This window comes from Gorilla gorilla, chromosome 6 (genome assembly GCF_029281585.2).
Source record: "Gorilla gorilla gorilla isolate KB3781 chromosome 6, NHGRI_mGorGor1-v2.1_pri, whole genome shotgun sequence".
Classification (NCBI taxonomy): domain Eukaryota; kingdom Metazoa; phylum Chordata; class Mammalia; order Primates; family Hominidae; genus Gorilla; species Gorilla gorilla.
The window spans coordinates 62,981,211-62,995,599 of NC_073230.2; the positions used below are offsets into that span (position 1 = coordinate 62,981,211).

The 14,389-nt window shown below is 44.2% G+C and overlaps 1 protein-coding gene across 2 annotated transcripts in view; it reads left to right on the forward strand.

Annotated features, from left to right (window-relative positions):
* The window catches only part of EGFR (epidermal growth factor receptor), a 200,227-nt gene that overhangs the window by 126,808 nt on the left and 59,030 nt on the right, over positions 1–14,389 (forward strand). For both annotated transcript variants that reach the window (XM_031012805.3, XM_031012808.3), the window contains exons 2-6: positions 2,937–3,088; positions 3,959–4,142; positions 7,256–7,390; positions 11,949–12,017; positions 13,195–13,313. In XM_031012805.3, the coding sequence (XP_030868665.1) occupies positions 2,937–3,088; positions 3,959–4,142; positions 7,256–7,390; positions 11,949–12,017; positions 13,195–13,313 (659 nt within the window). The remainder of the gene's footprint in view (positions 1–2,936; positions 3,089–3,958; positions 4,143–7,255; positions 7,391–11,948; positions 12,018–13,194; positions 13,314–14,389) is intronic.

Below are 14,389 nucleotides of genomic sequence, written 5' to 3' on the forward strand. Positions count from 1 at the left end.
TTAAATCTACCTAATTTGTGACTGTAATTTTTAAGTAATTTACTCATATAAGTGGTCTCACATTAAATTTTCTCATTGCTTTATATTTCTAACATGAGATATTTGGTATAAGGATGGAACCAAGATCATACCTTCTTTTAATTAGAAAACCTAGACCAAGTCATTCTGATCCTCATCCTAGATTTCAGTTAAATGCTGCTGTCTCCTTTTGGGTATGTGACAGGGGAAAGCCTCAGAAGAAACAACCTTATGTGTTTTCTTTTGATACTTTAGTAATTAACCCAGGATAGTATTCAAGATTGACATGCCTTATATTGAATCAAATAGCATATCAACTGCCTTCTTATTCTCAAGTATAGACATGTTGGGTAATTGGGCATTTAAGTTTCTTTGCAATTTTTTCCATTATTAACAAAATTAATGAGCAACATTCTGCATAAGGTCTGTTTCCTCAGAATACGTTTCCCAAAGTGGAATCATCATGATGTAGAATTTAAGCATACTTACTTGTTTAAACAAATTGTCCAGTTGCTTCCCAAAATGTTTTGTGAATTAAGATTTACATCAAGAATATGTAATGTTGTTACTGTCTCCCAAATACAGGATCTTTTTCTGAATATAAAAGTTATACATGCTAATTGTAGACAATGAAGGGTCATTATCCTCATTGATAATGAAGTGCTTCTAATACTTGTGCTTTTATTCATTTATTCAAAAAGTGCTAAATAAGCCCTGAAGGGGCTTTTGGGGGGTCATTTGGGGCTTACAGTTTTTTTTAAATACTATTTTCTATAATAAGTTAATCTTAAATGGCATGTTTTCCTTTATTTTACTGACAAAAGTTACTTACTCTTTGATTTAATAATAAAAATTCTTTGGTTCAGCTGAGAGAAACTTGCAAGCTGACATCCTTGATTATTTAAAATGAAAGCAGCTGCCTGTTTTCATCTCTCTGCATCCTGAGGAAACTCTTCTGCAACGTGTTCCAGCCCTAGGTTCTAGCTGACCCTGTTCATCTGTTTGGCACGAGGGGCCCAACTAACACTTGCGGCTACCTGGACGACAGCCAATCTAGTTGGAATGAGAGTTAGAGGCCATAGTCTGTCAGCTGGGAAAGCAGCTTTTATTCCAAGGTGTGCTAACCGAAAGGCCACATGTTATTGTCACAACCTGGTACCTACATCAGTGCTGACATCTTTAAGGACCTTAGAATTGGGAAATCAGTTTAGCCCTATCTGCATGTGTAGCAGACAACCATACAATTGTTCCAACTTGAGGTTGCATTCAGAGCAACCTCATTTCCCCCATACTCCTGAGGAAAAGCAGACCAGAGACGCTGGGTCAATCCAGAGTTACGGTTGGAAAAATGATGGAATAATTCTGCCCCTGGTGATAGGAGACAGGGACTCCATCTTGTCAACTGTCATGGTTCCCATGTGAAAGCTATCATTATCACTGAAATTGATGAGAACACAGAAGGGAAGAACAGGGAAATCCCCACAGAGTTAAAGAGGATGTGAAGATTGCTTCATGTTTAATGCTTGTGTAAGTGCTTTGGGTTGGTTATGTGCTGTCTGAACATGCGCTCATTTCCATGGCTCATTGCGAGGGCAGACAGCCCAATGATACTCTTTAGAATCATTCCCGTGGGGAAGGAACAAAGAAGCCTGTAAAATAGAAATGCACATGTGAAAAGCATTGAAGAAAATGCCAGTGTATTGATTTTGGCCATGGTTGGTGCTCTACCACCTGGTTACTGTGATTGCAGAAGTGCCTTTGCAGATGAGGAAGAACCTGGCCAAGGCTCAATCCAACATCCAAAGCCAGAGGCCATATTTCTTCACTCTTAAGATAATTTGGGTTCAAATTATAGTCCCTTTACACACTCTCTGCCTCAAAAGGCCCAAGACTCTGTTTTGTTATGCTTGCCTAAACATGCCTTTCAAAGAACTAGTTCTGTGAATACAACTTTATTATAATCCTCTCCTTTGCTTTTAAAAATGGATCACCACGTCCATTTCTATGGTCCAACTTTGTCCCTTAATTTAAAATTTTTTCTTGGATTAAGTTTGATGCCTTGAAACATTAGGGACTCAAGCATACAAGATTGTGTGCTGGTGGTGAGGCAAGTAACTGTGCCTCCGCCTGTGCTGGGTGGATCAACATGGAGTGTGGATGAGCATAGGGATGTGTGGGTTTCTCACTAGCTGAGAGTGTTTTTAAATGTTGTATTTTGATGTTTGTTATTTTCTGAATATTCTACAGTCAGACCTTTGATTTATTCTTTGATGCATTCATTTGAATAACATTTTTAATCTCCAGCCAGTTAGGTTTTTAATTTACACTCTTGTCCCTGATTTTAGGTGTAGTGTTGTGTACACTACTGCCCACTGTATGTTATGTTTGTAAACATTCATTGCACGCACAGCAATGTGACTCACTATATTTTTGAGAAGTAAAAAGTTCATTATATAGTTATTAACTCAACCCTACAGTTATATTCGTGAAATACCTTGTGAAATTTATTTTTTGCCTACTGGAGCTCTTACAGGTTAATCCTGTCTTCAAGATTTTCATAGAATTTTCATCTACCGCCCACCCCTTTCAACATTTTTTTATTTTGGCATTTTAATGCAATTCAATGCATTATAGGGACAAGCTATCTCTTATTATGAATTGCACCTTAAATAAACTTAAAGATCTTTTATCACAAATTTCTTTGCTGTGTCCTTTAGTGAGAATTTGTATTATCAGTCACTAAAGCTCACAAAGTTAGTAAGCTTTGCGCCCAGATGACCTGGGCAGGAATGGGTGAGTCTCTGTGTGGAGAGAGTGAAGAAACTGCTACCCTTATTACCTGGACCTTGAGGGATTGTTTTATTTTAGTTTTTCTGCATTTCTCAGTATTTCATGTGATATCTGTCTTTTTCTTCCAGTTTGCCAAGGCACGAGTAACAAGCTCACGCAGTTGGGCACTTTTGAAGATCATTTTCTCAGCCTCCAGAGGATGTTCAATAACTGTGAGGTGGTCCTTGGGAATTTGGAAATTACCTATGTGCAGAGGAATTATGATCTTTCCTTCTTAAAGGTTGGTGACTTTGATTTTCCTACACAAATAAAATTGGAGAAAATCTAAGTGGAGAAAGGCCTGGGCAGAATTCCGCTTGAAGTGTGTTTATTTTTGCTATGGCAATGACAAGTCTTACAGAGCTACAAACGAGAGTTTTATGAGAAAGCCATTTTACCAGCTAATGTCAAGTAATAACTAGAAAAGGATATCAAATAGAAACAGGCTAATCTGGAGTTCCACTGTCATCATAGACACTGACGTTTATCCCTGACCATCGCCTCAGTCATGATGTGCTGCCATACTCGCTCTTAAAAACTTTTTTTAAAAGCCCTGCTTTGCACCATTTGCCTATTCCCTTAGTGTAAATACTCCTACTATAGCTGATTTCAAGGTACCAAGAGTTTCACTCAGCTGGTCACAGAATTCTTATTTCGCGATAGGCGCTAATGACCCCATAGGAGCCAGCTCTGAAGGCTTCAGAGTTTCACTGAACTTTGGATGGGGGTTACTTAGCCTTCTTCTGTTTTTCTTTTACCTTTCCTTTTTAAATAAGAAATAATGCAAGACAGATACAAAGTAATTCTTTTTAATTTCCATTTTCACTGGAGAGTGTTGAACCCCGTGAGGCATGAGAGCACAGTGTTCCAGAACAATGCTTACTGCTCATTATCACAGGGGTCAAAGGCTAACGTGCAGGGATTGTTGCAGATTGTGGACATGCTGCCTCCTGTGTCCATGACTGCAATCATCTACCTGTTTTACAGTTGTTGAGCACTCGTGTGCATTAGGGTTCAACTGGGCGTCCTAGGGCTCCCTGGACCCATTTTAGACCTTGAGTTCTTGAGTTCATCAAAAGAGAAATCACGCATTTATGTTTTTTCTTCTTAGACCATCCAGGAGGTGGCTGGTTATGTCCTCATTGCCCTCAACACAGTGGAGCGGATTCCTTTAGAAAACCTGCAGATCATCAGAGGAAATATGTACTACGAAAATTCCTACGCCTTAGCAGTCTTATCTAACTATGATGCAAATAAAACCGGACTGAAGGAGCTGCCCATGAGAAATTTACAGGGTGAGAGGCTGGGATGCCAAGGCTGGGGGTTTATAAATGGAGACAGCAGTTCCGATGGCTCCCAGCAAGCTTGTCACTCAGTTCCACCTCGGAGAAGACTTTTATTTTTACCCAGTACACGTGCACTGAGTGCCAGCTGTGTGTAAGATACTGCAAGGGAAGTTACTGAGAAGATGGCAGATACTGGAATGGGAAGATTTAAGCGGGGTACCAGTGTTTACATGGACATGAAAAAATACGAGAGATAGTAAGAAATCGTAAAGATTCTGAGTAAAAGAGAGTATGACCAAACAAGCTGAGCAGGAATCGTGAATCTATGTGTGTAGGCAGTGAATAAACTGCCAGTCTTATTACCTGGACCTCAAGGATAAAATACATACAGTAAAAATCAACCCACATTGAGGACAGTTTCGAGAGTCGCGCTGCTACACAGAAAGACCTGTGTAAGTTAAGGATAGAGAATGAGGTGTTCTAGAACTTTGAATTTTTGTGAGCAGGACTCGTGAGGTTCCTGTGAGAGGAAACAATGAAGGATGATAGAAAAGAAGGGAAATTGATTTTAAAAAACTGGAGATAGCAGTGATTGTGCCTCACTGTGCAGTGGGTTTGGGGCCAGGAATGTTAAATTGGTAACTTCATTTAACGCCCACAACCTTTCTTCAAAGTAGGCATTGTACAGATGCCCCTTGACTTATGATGGCATCCTATCTGGCTGGACCCCACCGAGGGTGAAGGCGTCATTAGGTCGGATTTCAGGGCTAATTGAATGTGTATTGCCTTCACACCGTGGCAAAGTCGAAAATCTGTGTTAAATCATGGTAAGCCGGGGACTGGCTGTGCTCTGCCATCTTACAAATAAATAAGTGGCAGTCAAGTAACTCCCTTGAGGGCCCCAGCTAGTGAATGGAGAGGCCAGCTATGGCCACCACTCTCTGCCCCAGGGCGCTTAACGCCCCTCCTGTGCCATGCAGTTCTGACAGGGAGGCAGTGCTGGTAGGAAAGGGGTTGATGAAAGGGGTGCCCAGCAGAGGGAGTCATATCGGGAGTGACAGGAGCCCAACAGGGGTGCAGCGCTGGAACCCAAGCCAGCACCTCCGGTCATGGCTCCTCGGTTCACCGCCTATAAAATTGTGTGGTTCCCCCACACCCCCTGCTGCTCAGAGCAGCCGCGCACATGCTTGTGCTGTGCGTGCCTCCTGTGAGATGGCCTTGTACACCAGTTCCTACAGTGCGCCTCACACGCTGTCTCGGAGGGAGGCAGCCTGTGCAGGTGCCTGGACCTCCGAGCCAGACCCTCTGGGTTCCTGCCTGGCCCCGTCCCTCAGCAGCCAGACGGCTCCGCAGCACATTCTCCAATCCCTCCGTGTCTCTGTTTCCTCATCTTCAAAAATGTGGATGGCATAGCTGCTAAAAAATGGTGACATACTTCCTAGGTGGTGCAGAAAATTAAGTGACTGTAGGAACAGGCCTCAGCAGCTCCTTCCGCTTCCTTGGTATGATTGTTTTTTAAACCAAGGCTGGGATTGTATAGATGCAGATTAGTTAATGTGATACCATTAATAGCTAACCTAGTGCCTGCTGCAGGGTGAGCCTCCCCTAAGCCACCGGGAAGCAGCTCCTGCAGCCTCCCTCACGTGTGCTGGCCCTCCTCTGGCAGTCACTGCCTGGGGTGTGCTGAAGGCCCAGCTCTGACTCTGCCTCTGTGCTCTCCTCGCCCCGCCCCCTGCTCTCTCTCAGGTCTTTGGTCTGTTGCCGGAGCTGCCACAGCAGCCTGGACATTCCTGCTGGTGTTTCCAGCCCTGTCCTCTCCTGAGTTCCATCCACCTGGGCATGGCTTTCTCATGAGTGTTTTCACAGATGGTTCTGCTGTCATCTCCAACCTGATAAACAAAGCACCACGATTCAGCCCTTATGACCCCAAGCTTCCTTCCTCAGTTCCTTGCTTCTGTGCATCCACTGAAGAAGCCTGTTCCACTGTTTCTCTGCACTGGGTCTCCTGTCTGCAGGAAGCCTTCAGCCCTCATTTCCACACTCCTCTAAGATGTGTGCCTGTGCCCTCCTGGGGAAGCTCATTTTCCTAGCAGCCTCCGGGATCTTCAGGGGTGAATCCCTCCTTTCCCACATTGGTACTCTGTACACACAACATGCCCATTCCCCGCCTGGGGAGCTGGGCATTGCTTCATGAATCAAAGGTCGATTTTTTCTCTATTAAAGTCACAGATGCTCATTGCACCATTGTAAGAATGAATGAAGATAGTGCTTATAAATCAGCCAGCAAGGTACCCAGCCTCACTGTGTCAGGGTCTCCCTGGGCATGAGGTGGTTAGAGTGTGTGACATGTCTGTCCCCAAGCCTGTCAGCTCCCAGATCGAAGCCAGTGGATCTCATTCATCCTCGCAGCACCCACAGCACTTGCACAGGGTTTTGTACACATAAGTCATTCTGTCAATGTTCATGTTTAATGTCATCAGTGGAACACTCCCACTTTGTAAAGACTTGAATGTGTTCATCCCTGACTTTTCCACATCTTCTTAGTTCTTCTTTGGAAACCGCTGTACAGTTTCACCATCCTGTGCATCCCTGGAGTCTACCTGTCTCTGTCATACATTCAGATTCTTCTTGCTTCGTGTCACTCTCATATCCTTTTCTCTAATGAAAAGCTCCGCCTGGGCATGCAAGGTGGAGCCCTGGATGCCAGACACTCACCTGGCATCCAGGGCTGTAGCGCTCAGGACCTGCCTCCCTGCCCTGCCTACCCCCTACATCATGCCACCATTCCAGTCCAGCCAATCAGCCCCTTGGGACCCCCAGCTTACCACATACATATCATTTATGCTGTGACCACTGACTAAACCATTCTCTTCCTTCCTCCCCATATTTCTAAATTTCTAATCATTGCTCAAAGCCCAATTCAGAGAAAACCCTAGCTCCTCCATGGCACCATCATTAACAATTTTATGTGGCCGCCCCCCGGGAAGTTCACTGGGCTAATTGCAGGACTCTTGTTCTCACCATGGCATCTCTTTAGCAGAACATGTGAAGAGCACATGCATCCTTCATGGGAATTTAAAGGAGCTGGAAAGGGTGCTCACCGCAGTTCCATTCTCCCGCAGAAATCCTGCATGGCGCCGTGCGGTTCAGCAACAACCCTGCCCTGTGCAACGTGGAGAGCATCCAGTGGCGGGACATAGTCAGCAGTGACTTTCTCAGCAACATGTCGATGGACTTCCAGAACCACCTGGGCAGCTGTAAGTGTCGCATACACACTATCTCTGCCCCCAGCTCCTATGGGGGAGAGCTCTACAGCACTGGGGCGGGGGAGAGAAGCCATGTTTAGTAAGTCACATTAATCAGAAACAAAAAGTAGTAAGCAAAATATCTGACCACTAGAAGAGCATGTATTTACCACAGACATAGAGATCGGTTTTTTGTGGCAGGTGGCAGCCCAGCTGGTTGGCAGTGCAGGCCACCAGAGGCAGATCCCCTGCAGGGACAGCAGAGCACTTGTGTCCTGAGAAGAGCTGCTGTTCATGGGGCTGGCAGCACCAGGGCCTCTCCTAGCCTGCCCTGCTGACACTGGCCAGACTCCTACATGCTTCTGAGTCTCCAGAGGCTACCCAGCCCTCCTGAAGCACCAGGGCTGAATCCACCCCCAGCTGAGGGCATGAACACTGCCACATGGAGTCACACACACAGCTGGGCACTGCCATGGAGAGGAAGTCTGTCCATGTTTCCTTGAATACTGGTGGCCTGGTCCCTGTCCCGTTCCCCAGTGAGGCAGCCTGTGGGGAAGCCTGGCAGGGAACCAGGCGCAGGTCAGTGTGGCGCCCTGACTCAGGCCAGCGCTGATGGGGGACTCTGAGATGCAAGCTCACACTCACCCAGCTCCCCTGGGCTGTGCCCGTTCCTGATCGCCCGGACTTTCTGTTCTTTAGAGCAAGAAGTGATCACCATTTCCTGCTTCTTTGTTTCTCCACAACTGTGCAGTGGATGCCTGTTTGTTTTCTGCCCTTAGAACAAAAAAAAAAAAAATAGAGCTGATGTGAATCTTCAAAATCATCAACTACAGGGCTTTGGATTTTTGTGTATTTGTTTTATTTTTATTTTATGGATAGATTGTGAGGAAATGCCCATAATACAAGATTTTCCATCTTAACCATTGTAAGTTACAATGTCAGTGGCATTATACATCCACACTGGTGTGTGGCCATCACCACCATCCACACACACAACTCTTTTATCTTGCAAAGCTGAAACTCTACCCATTAGACAGTAACTCTCTGCTCTCCCTTCCTTCCCAGCCTCTCGCCCTGGCAGGCAACAGTCCACTTGATGTCTCTATGAATTTGACTGCTATGGGGCTCTCATGCAGGTGGAATCATGCAGTATCTGTCCTTTTGTGTCTGGCTTATTTCACCTACCAAAATGTCCCGAAGGTTTATCCATGCTGTAGCACGTGTTAAGAATGTCCTTCCTCTTCATGGCTGAATAATATTCCATTGTATGTTGACACTACATTTTGTTTGTCCATTCACCCATCTACAGACACTGGGGTTGCTTCCATCTTTTGACTGTTTGAATAATGCTGCTGTGAACATGCGTATTGAGGCTCTTTGTTTTATAGATGTATTATTCCACCAGATACCCATCCTGACACCTACTATGTTTGCAAGAAACTGAAAGCTTTATTTTACATTGCAAAATTTCATATTATGAGATCAAGGTTAGCATTTCCTCAGCTGTCTGGTGGACAATAGGGAGGTTAAACTGTGCACATTTTATTTTTTTTAATGAACCTGGAATGGTTATGGGGCCAGTGTTTGCCATGGATCAGGTCAGGCAGCCCACAATGGCAGGTCTCCATGTTCTGTACAACAACTGTGGGAAAGACCCACAAAGAAAGTGCTGGAAAGGGGAATGATGGGTAGGTTCATGCAGTAAAAAGATTCAAATACTACAGGGCATTGAACTATAGGCCAATATAGCATTGCTTTAAGAATAAACAAAAAATAAGACAGTAAGAATAAGCCTAGCAAATCAAAAGTCTATAAAGAACTGACATTTCAAGCCAATAAGAGAATAATTCCTTATTCAATAAATTGTCTGGAATGACTTAACTATTAGGGGTGAAAATATCAAAGTGAGAGAACTATAAAGGTTTTTTAAAAAGGAATTAGGTATGTTGGGTTAGTCGCATTGGAGAGTGCAAATTCACCATCGACCTGATACCTGAAATTTCCTCCTTACCATCTAGAGGCAAGTTGGGAATGCTGCCAGGCTCCTGTGGTAAAGGAAGCCCCTCTCTTGACTGGTGCTTTATGGCTACACGTTCCTGCTCAGAACGGGTCTCATTTAGTCTTCACCAAAAAAAAAATCTCATGAGATGATTTAAGTGTTTTATGGACAAGATGTCTAAAACTCAGAAAAATTTCACAGTGTGCCCAGCTTTTATGTTTATGTTGAAGTTGGGCATTAGAAGTTAGAATGAATGGGTTTACTTCAGAGAAAATTAAATCCATCACCCACTCCATGTACTATGAATTCCAAATACATATTAAATACATATAATAAAATATTTAATATATATGTAAGTGCCAGAAGGAAACATAAATATGAATATTTTGTAATATCAAGTTGAAGAAAAGCCAAAATCTGACATCATAAAAGAAAACTTTCATGTAAAATATGTTAATGGCTACCAGGAAAATATTGTGCAATGTCTGATTGCCATGAAGAGGGTTAATATCCTTGCTATATCACTCTCTGAAGTCATCTTTAAAAGACTAAGAAAAAGATGAATCTCTTAATAAAAACCTGGCCCAGAACATGAGCAGCCTCTCTCTCTCACTCTCACTGTCTCTCTTTCTGTCACACACACACACACACAGACACACACACACAAATATGGCCAAGAAATAAAGTAAAATGTTATTTCTAATGTAATAAGTAGGTCAAAATAGAAAAAAGAAAGCATCACACCTTCCTTTGCAAAGTATTTCGGTTCCTTTTGCTTTTAAACACCTGGGTCAGCTGGGGTGTCAAGAAAGAGAAATTCTCATGTTCTGCTTGTGGGCATATATGTTAATAAAACCAAGCTTGGCAATACACCTGCAATATGTATCTAAAGCTTCAAAGTATGTATAGCTTTGACCAATCAATATCACATTTTGGAATAAGAGAAAAAGAAATAATAATGAAAGTGAAAATCATAAGAGATGTAGAAACATATTCTTATACAAGAATTCCTTGCAGCCTTATTTATAATAAATTTTGTGAACAAATTATATATCTAAAAATAAGAGATTGGTTGAAAAAATTATGCAGCAGCCATGCTATTGATAATCATGTTAGATAGAAGCATATTTAAAGGCATGGAAAAATTGCCATGTTTTATATGGGTTTTTAAGGTTATAACATAATGTATAGTGGGATTCCAATTCCTGTATATACATAGACTTATATGTCTATATTGATTAACTCTGGATGAGTCTCATGTCTTCTTTTTGCTTTCTTCTATTATCCATATTTTATACGATGTGCCTGCATTTCTTTTTTGTAACAGATGGTCAATACTAGAATCATAAACAGATCTTGTTTGTTTATTGGCAAATGTTTCCCGTTAGAAAAAGATGCATTTTTCTTTTAAATATTTTTATTTTATACAATGATTACATGCTTATAATAGAAATTTGAAAATTATATGTGAGTACAGGGTAAAAAGTTGAAAGAATGGGATTGCACGCTGCAGATCTAGCTGCTTTTAGCATGCCTGCGTAGGACCTTGCTTTCTCTAGACCTCTGTTGCAGTCTCTCTGCCTACCTCCTCACAACGTCCATCCCCCGCGGTCACTGTCGTGATGCCAGCCTCCCTGGCCTTCATGTCTCTAAGGAGCACCAGCGTGGCAATTAGCGCCCTTTGCCCTGGTGGTATTCTGGCTTCACAGTCACATGGGAGATCAATCGTCAGCTTTTCTGTTTGAAATCTAAATTCTTCCTGACTGCAGGGGACCTCGGGACCCACGAACACCTCTAGTTTACTATGTCTTCACAGTAAAAGATATCTGCATGACTGGACTCTTTAACAAATTTGGTGGTTAACCTACTCTTTCTATATAGATATAGCACTTCGGCCTTCAGACTTCTCAATACTGATAAAAAGAAAACACGACAGATGACAGGAAAACCTTTGCAGCTATAATTTGTAATCAGCCAACTATAAAAACTGCAAAAATTGACCAGATAGCTAAGGTTTTACACAGTCATGAAAGTGATCTGCACTGTTAACATTTCACCCTCTGTGCACCATTCTGTGCTTCTCTCTGGTTTGGAGTCTAGAAGGTTTTATTTACAGGCTATGACTTAACAATCCCAGAACGGCTGACACATGCAGTCACTCAAGACTGGACACAGCAAGGAAGTAGTGGGTCCATGCCAAAGGCTCAGCCAGACGAGACACTCTAGCTGTGGCAGGAGATGCCAGGGAATGCTCCAAGCCTAAGCAGATTGTAAACAAGGAACCTCAAATTCATGAAAAATTCTTGCTTATGTGGCCCATGTCAGTAATTACTCTCTGCCTCAGTTTCCGCAGCTGACATGTAAATAAAAGCAGTTCATGGTTCATCTTCTTTTCTTATCGGGGTCTCAAGTGATTCTACAAACCAGCTAGCCAAACAATCAGAGAATAAGTTGAAAAGATTGTCTTCATTTATTGAACGTGCTTAACTCAGGCCCGGGAAAGGGCGTCATCAGTTTCTCATCATTCCTTCCCTTTCACTGAGATATGCATCTATTACTTTTACATTTCAGGCCAAAAGTGTGATCCAAGCTGTCCCAATGGGAGCTGCTGGGGTGCAGGAGAGGAGAACTGCCAGAAACGTAAGTCAGTGAACAGCCTCAGACCCATGTGTGACAGCCCCTCTCTTCCTTCACTTGCTTAGGTGATTGGATTTGTTTTCCCTCTGAAGACTCCAAAGAGTTATTTTATTACAGGGCCAGATATGAACCAGTAGGTGAAGGACAGTCTTGCAAATCTCACCGCATGCAGTTAATCCAGGGTGGGCTATTTTGGGAGCTTCAGCCTATCACAAATAAGTGACCATCAGCAGGGGCTGGGCGCAGAGGCTCACGCCTATAATCCCAGCACTTTGGGAGGCCGAGGCGGTCCGATCACGAGGTCAGGAGATCGAGCCATCCTGGTTAACACAGTGAAACCTCGTCTCTACTAAAAATACAAAAAATTAGCCGGGCGTGGTGGCGGGCGCCTGTAGTCCCAGCTACTCGGGAGGCTGAGGCAGGAGAATGGCATGAACCTGGGAGGCGGAGCTTACAGTGAGCCGAGATTGTGCCACTGCACTCCAGCCTGGGCAACAGAGCAAGACTCCGTCTCAAAACAACAACAACAACAACAATAAGTGAACATCAGCAGGTACCCCAGCCCTGTCCTCTGAACACAGCACACTTTCCCAGGAATGGAAGACTTGTCCCTGTTGACAGCAGTCACCAGACTTATTGTTTCCTTTCCCTCCCTGGCTTTCTTTGGTACCCACCTACACAGAAGCCTGAGCACGGGTTCTCATGGGGACTTTTCCATGTGGACCCTGCTTTACGATGGAGAGGGCCATTCTCCTGGGTATGGTTGTCTGGCTCAGCCTCTCAGTGGCCAAGGAACCTGGGGACATGAGCTCAAAAACGGACACTATGTCCTTAAGCTGAATTGTGGGGGGGCTGTTAGGCCCTTCTAAACACTACTTCCCAGCAGGTATTTTTGTTCTTTGTATGTGCTTTCTGCATTGCCCAAGATGCATCTAATTATTTAGCAGGTCTCAAAGTCTAGACTTGATCTCATGAGTTCTCTTAAGTGATTAAAAATAAATCAGGAGAAAAAAGAGGCAATCAGAAAAGGGCATGGTTTGACTTAGCTTGAATGTGGTTTCGTTGGAAGCAAATGTGTCTTCACTTTTTCATGAAAAAGTCTGCAAGTGCTCTGCGACGTCCCTGGGAAATGATCCTACCCTCACTCTTCAGCTCACGGGGGACCTTTGCTCTTTTTCAGTGACCAAAATCATCTGTGCCCAGCAGTGCTCCGGGCGCTGCCGTGGCAAGTCCCCCAGTGACTGCTGCCACAACCAGTGTGCCGCAGGCTGCACGGGCCCCCGGGAGAGCGACTGCCTGGTAAGATGCCCCTCCAGCAGCCTCCCTGGAGCAGACTGGGGCTGCACCCTCCCCACCCACACCAGGACAGAAGACTTCCTGTGGGGGAGCTGTCAATTAGCATTTGTAATAACAGACGGGATACTGCCCTCTGCCTGGTGACAAAGTATCTTTAGTATCCTGCCTCCACCACCCACTGAGACCTTGGGAAAATGATGGGACTACCATGCCTCCATTTCCTCACCTGACAATGATGCATAACAAAGTCTCTCCCAGTTCAATGCTTAAATGATGAGATGCCTGTGATGTCCGTCATTAGGACCTGGGCACAGAACAAGCACTAAATACTATATGCAAGTATTTGTCATGAATGTGACTTGTTGCCAGCAGCACACTCTCTTTATTGTTTGACTTTGGCTATACCTCTAGAGACTTGACACTGTGAGGTCCCTAAGAGACCCATGGAGAGCCACACAGGTCTTGCTGGCTGGGGCTGGGTTAGGGCCTCCTGACACGGATCCCTCGGCTCCTCCACCACTGCTCAGGCACCTCCTGAGCTGCACCCTGCCCTCAAGGGGTCCTGAAGTACTCACTGTCGCCCCATTGCTCCAGAAAGTGCCAGCAGAAACCTTGCTGCCCCAGCGGGCCCTGGGCAGCACTGGAGGGTACAGGTCAGAAGCGTCTTGGAAGTCCTGGAGACGCCAAGGCTGGTGGATGTGACTCCTGGAGTGGGAGCTGGTGTGACGAAGCCCTTCCTAAGACTAAATCCAGAGCACTCTGTGGTTTCAGAGAAGATTCCTAAATTCCAGAGTTTGGACCCAGACCCAGGAATTGTGACTTGGTTGGCCTGAGCTGTTTCTAATGTGAGCCCCAGGGAGAAGACTGTGCGTCGGGTTGGTCCTAGGAAGAGCCCTCGCTGTATTGGGTCTGGCCCCTTTACACGGCATTGTTCTAGCAAGGTTTTCTGCCATTCAGCAATACATTATAAAATATACCCTCAATTGTACTTTATAAGGGAAGCCCAATGTCCTTTATAAGGGAAATTAAACATAATTTCATTCCATAGTCACCGCTATAATGTGTGAACTCCATCATCT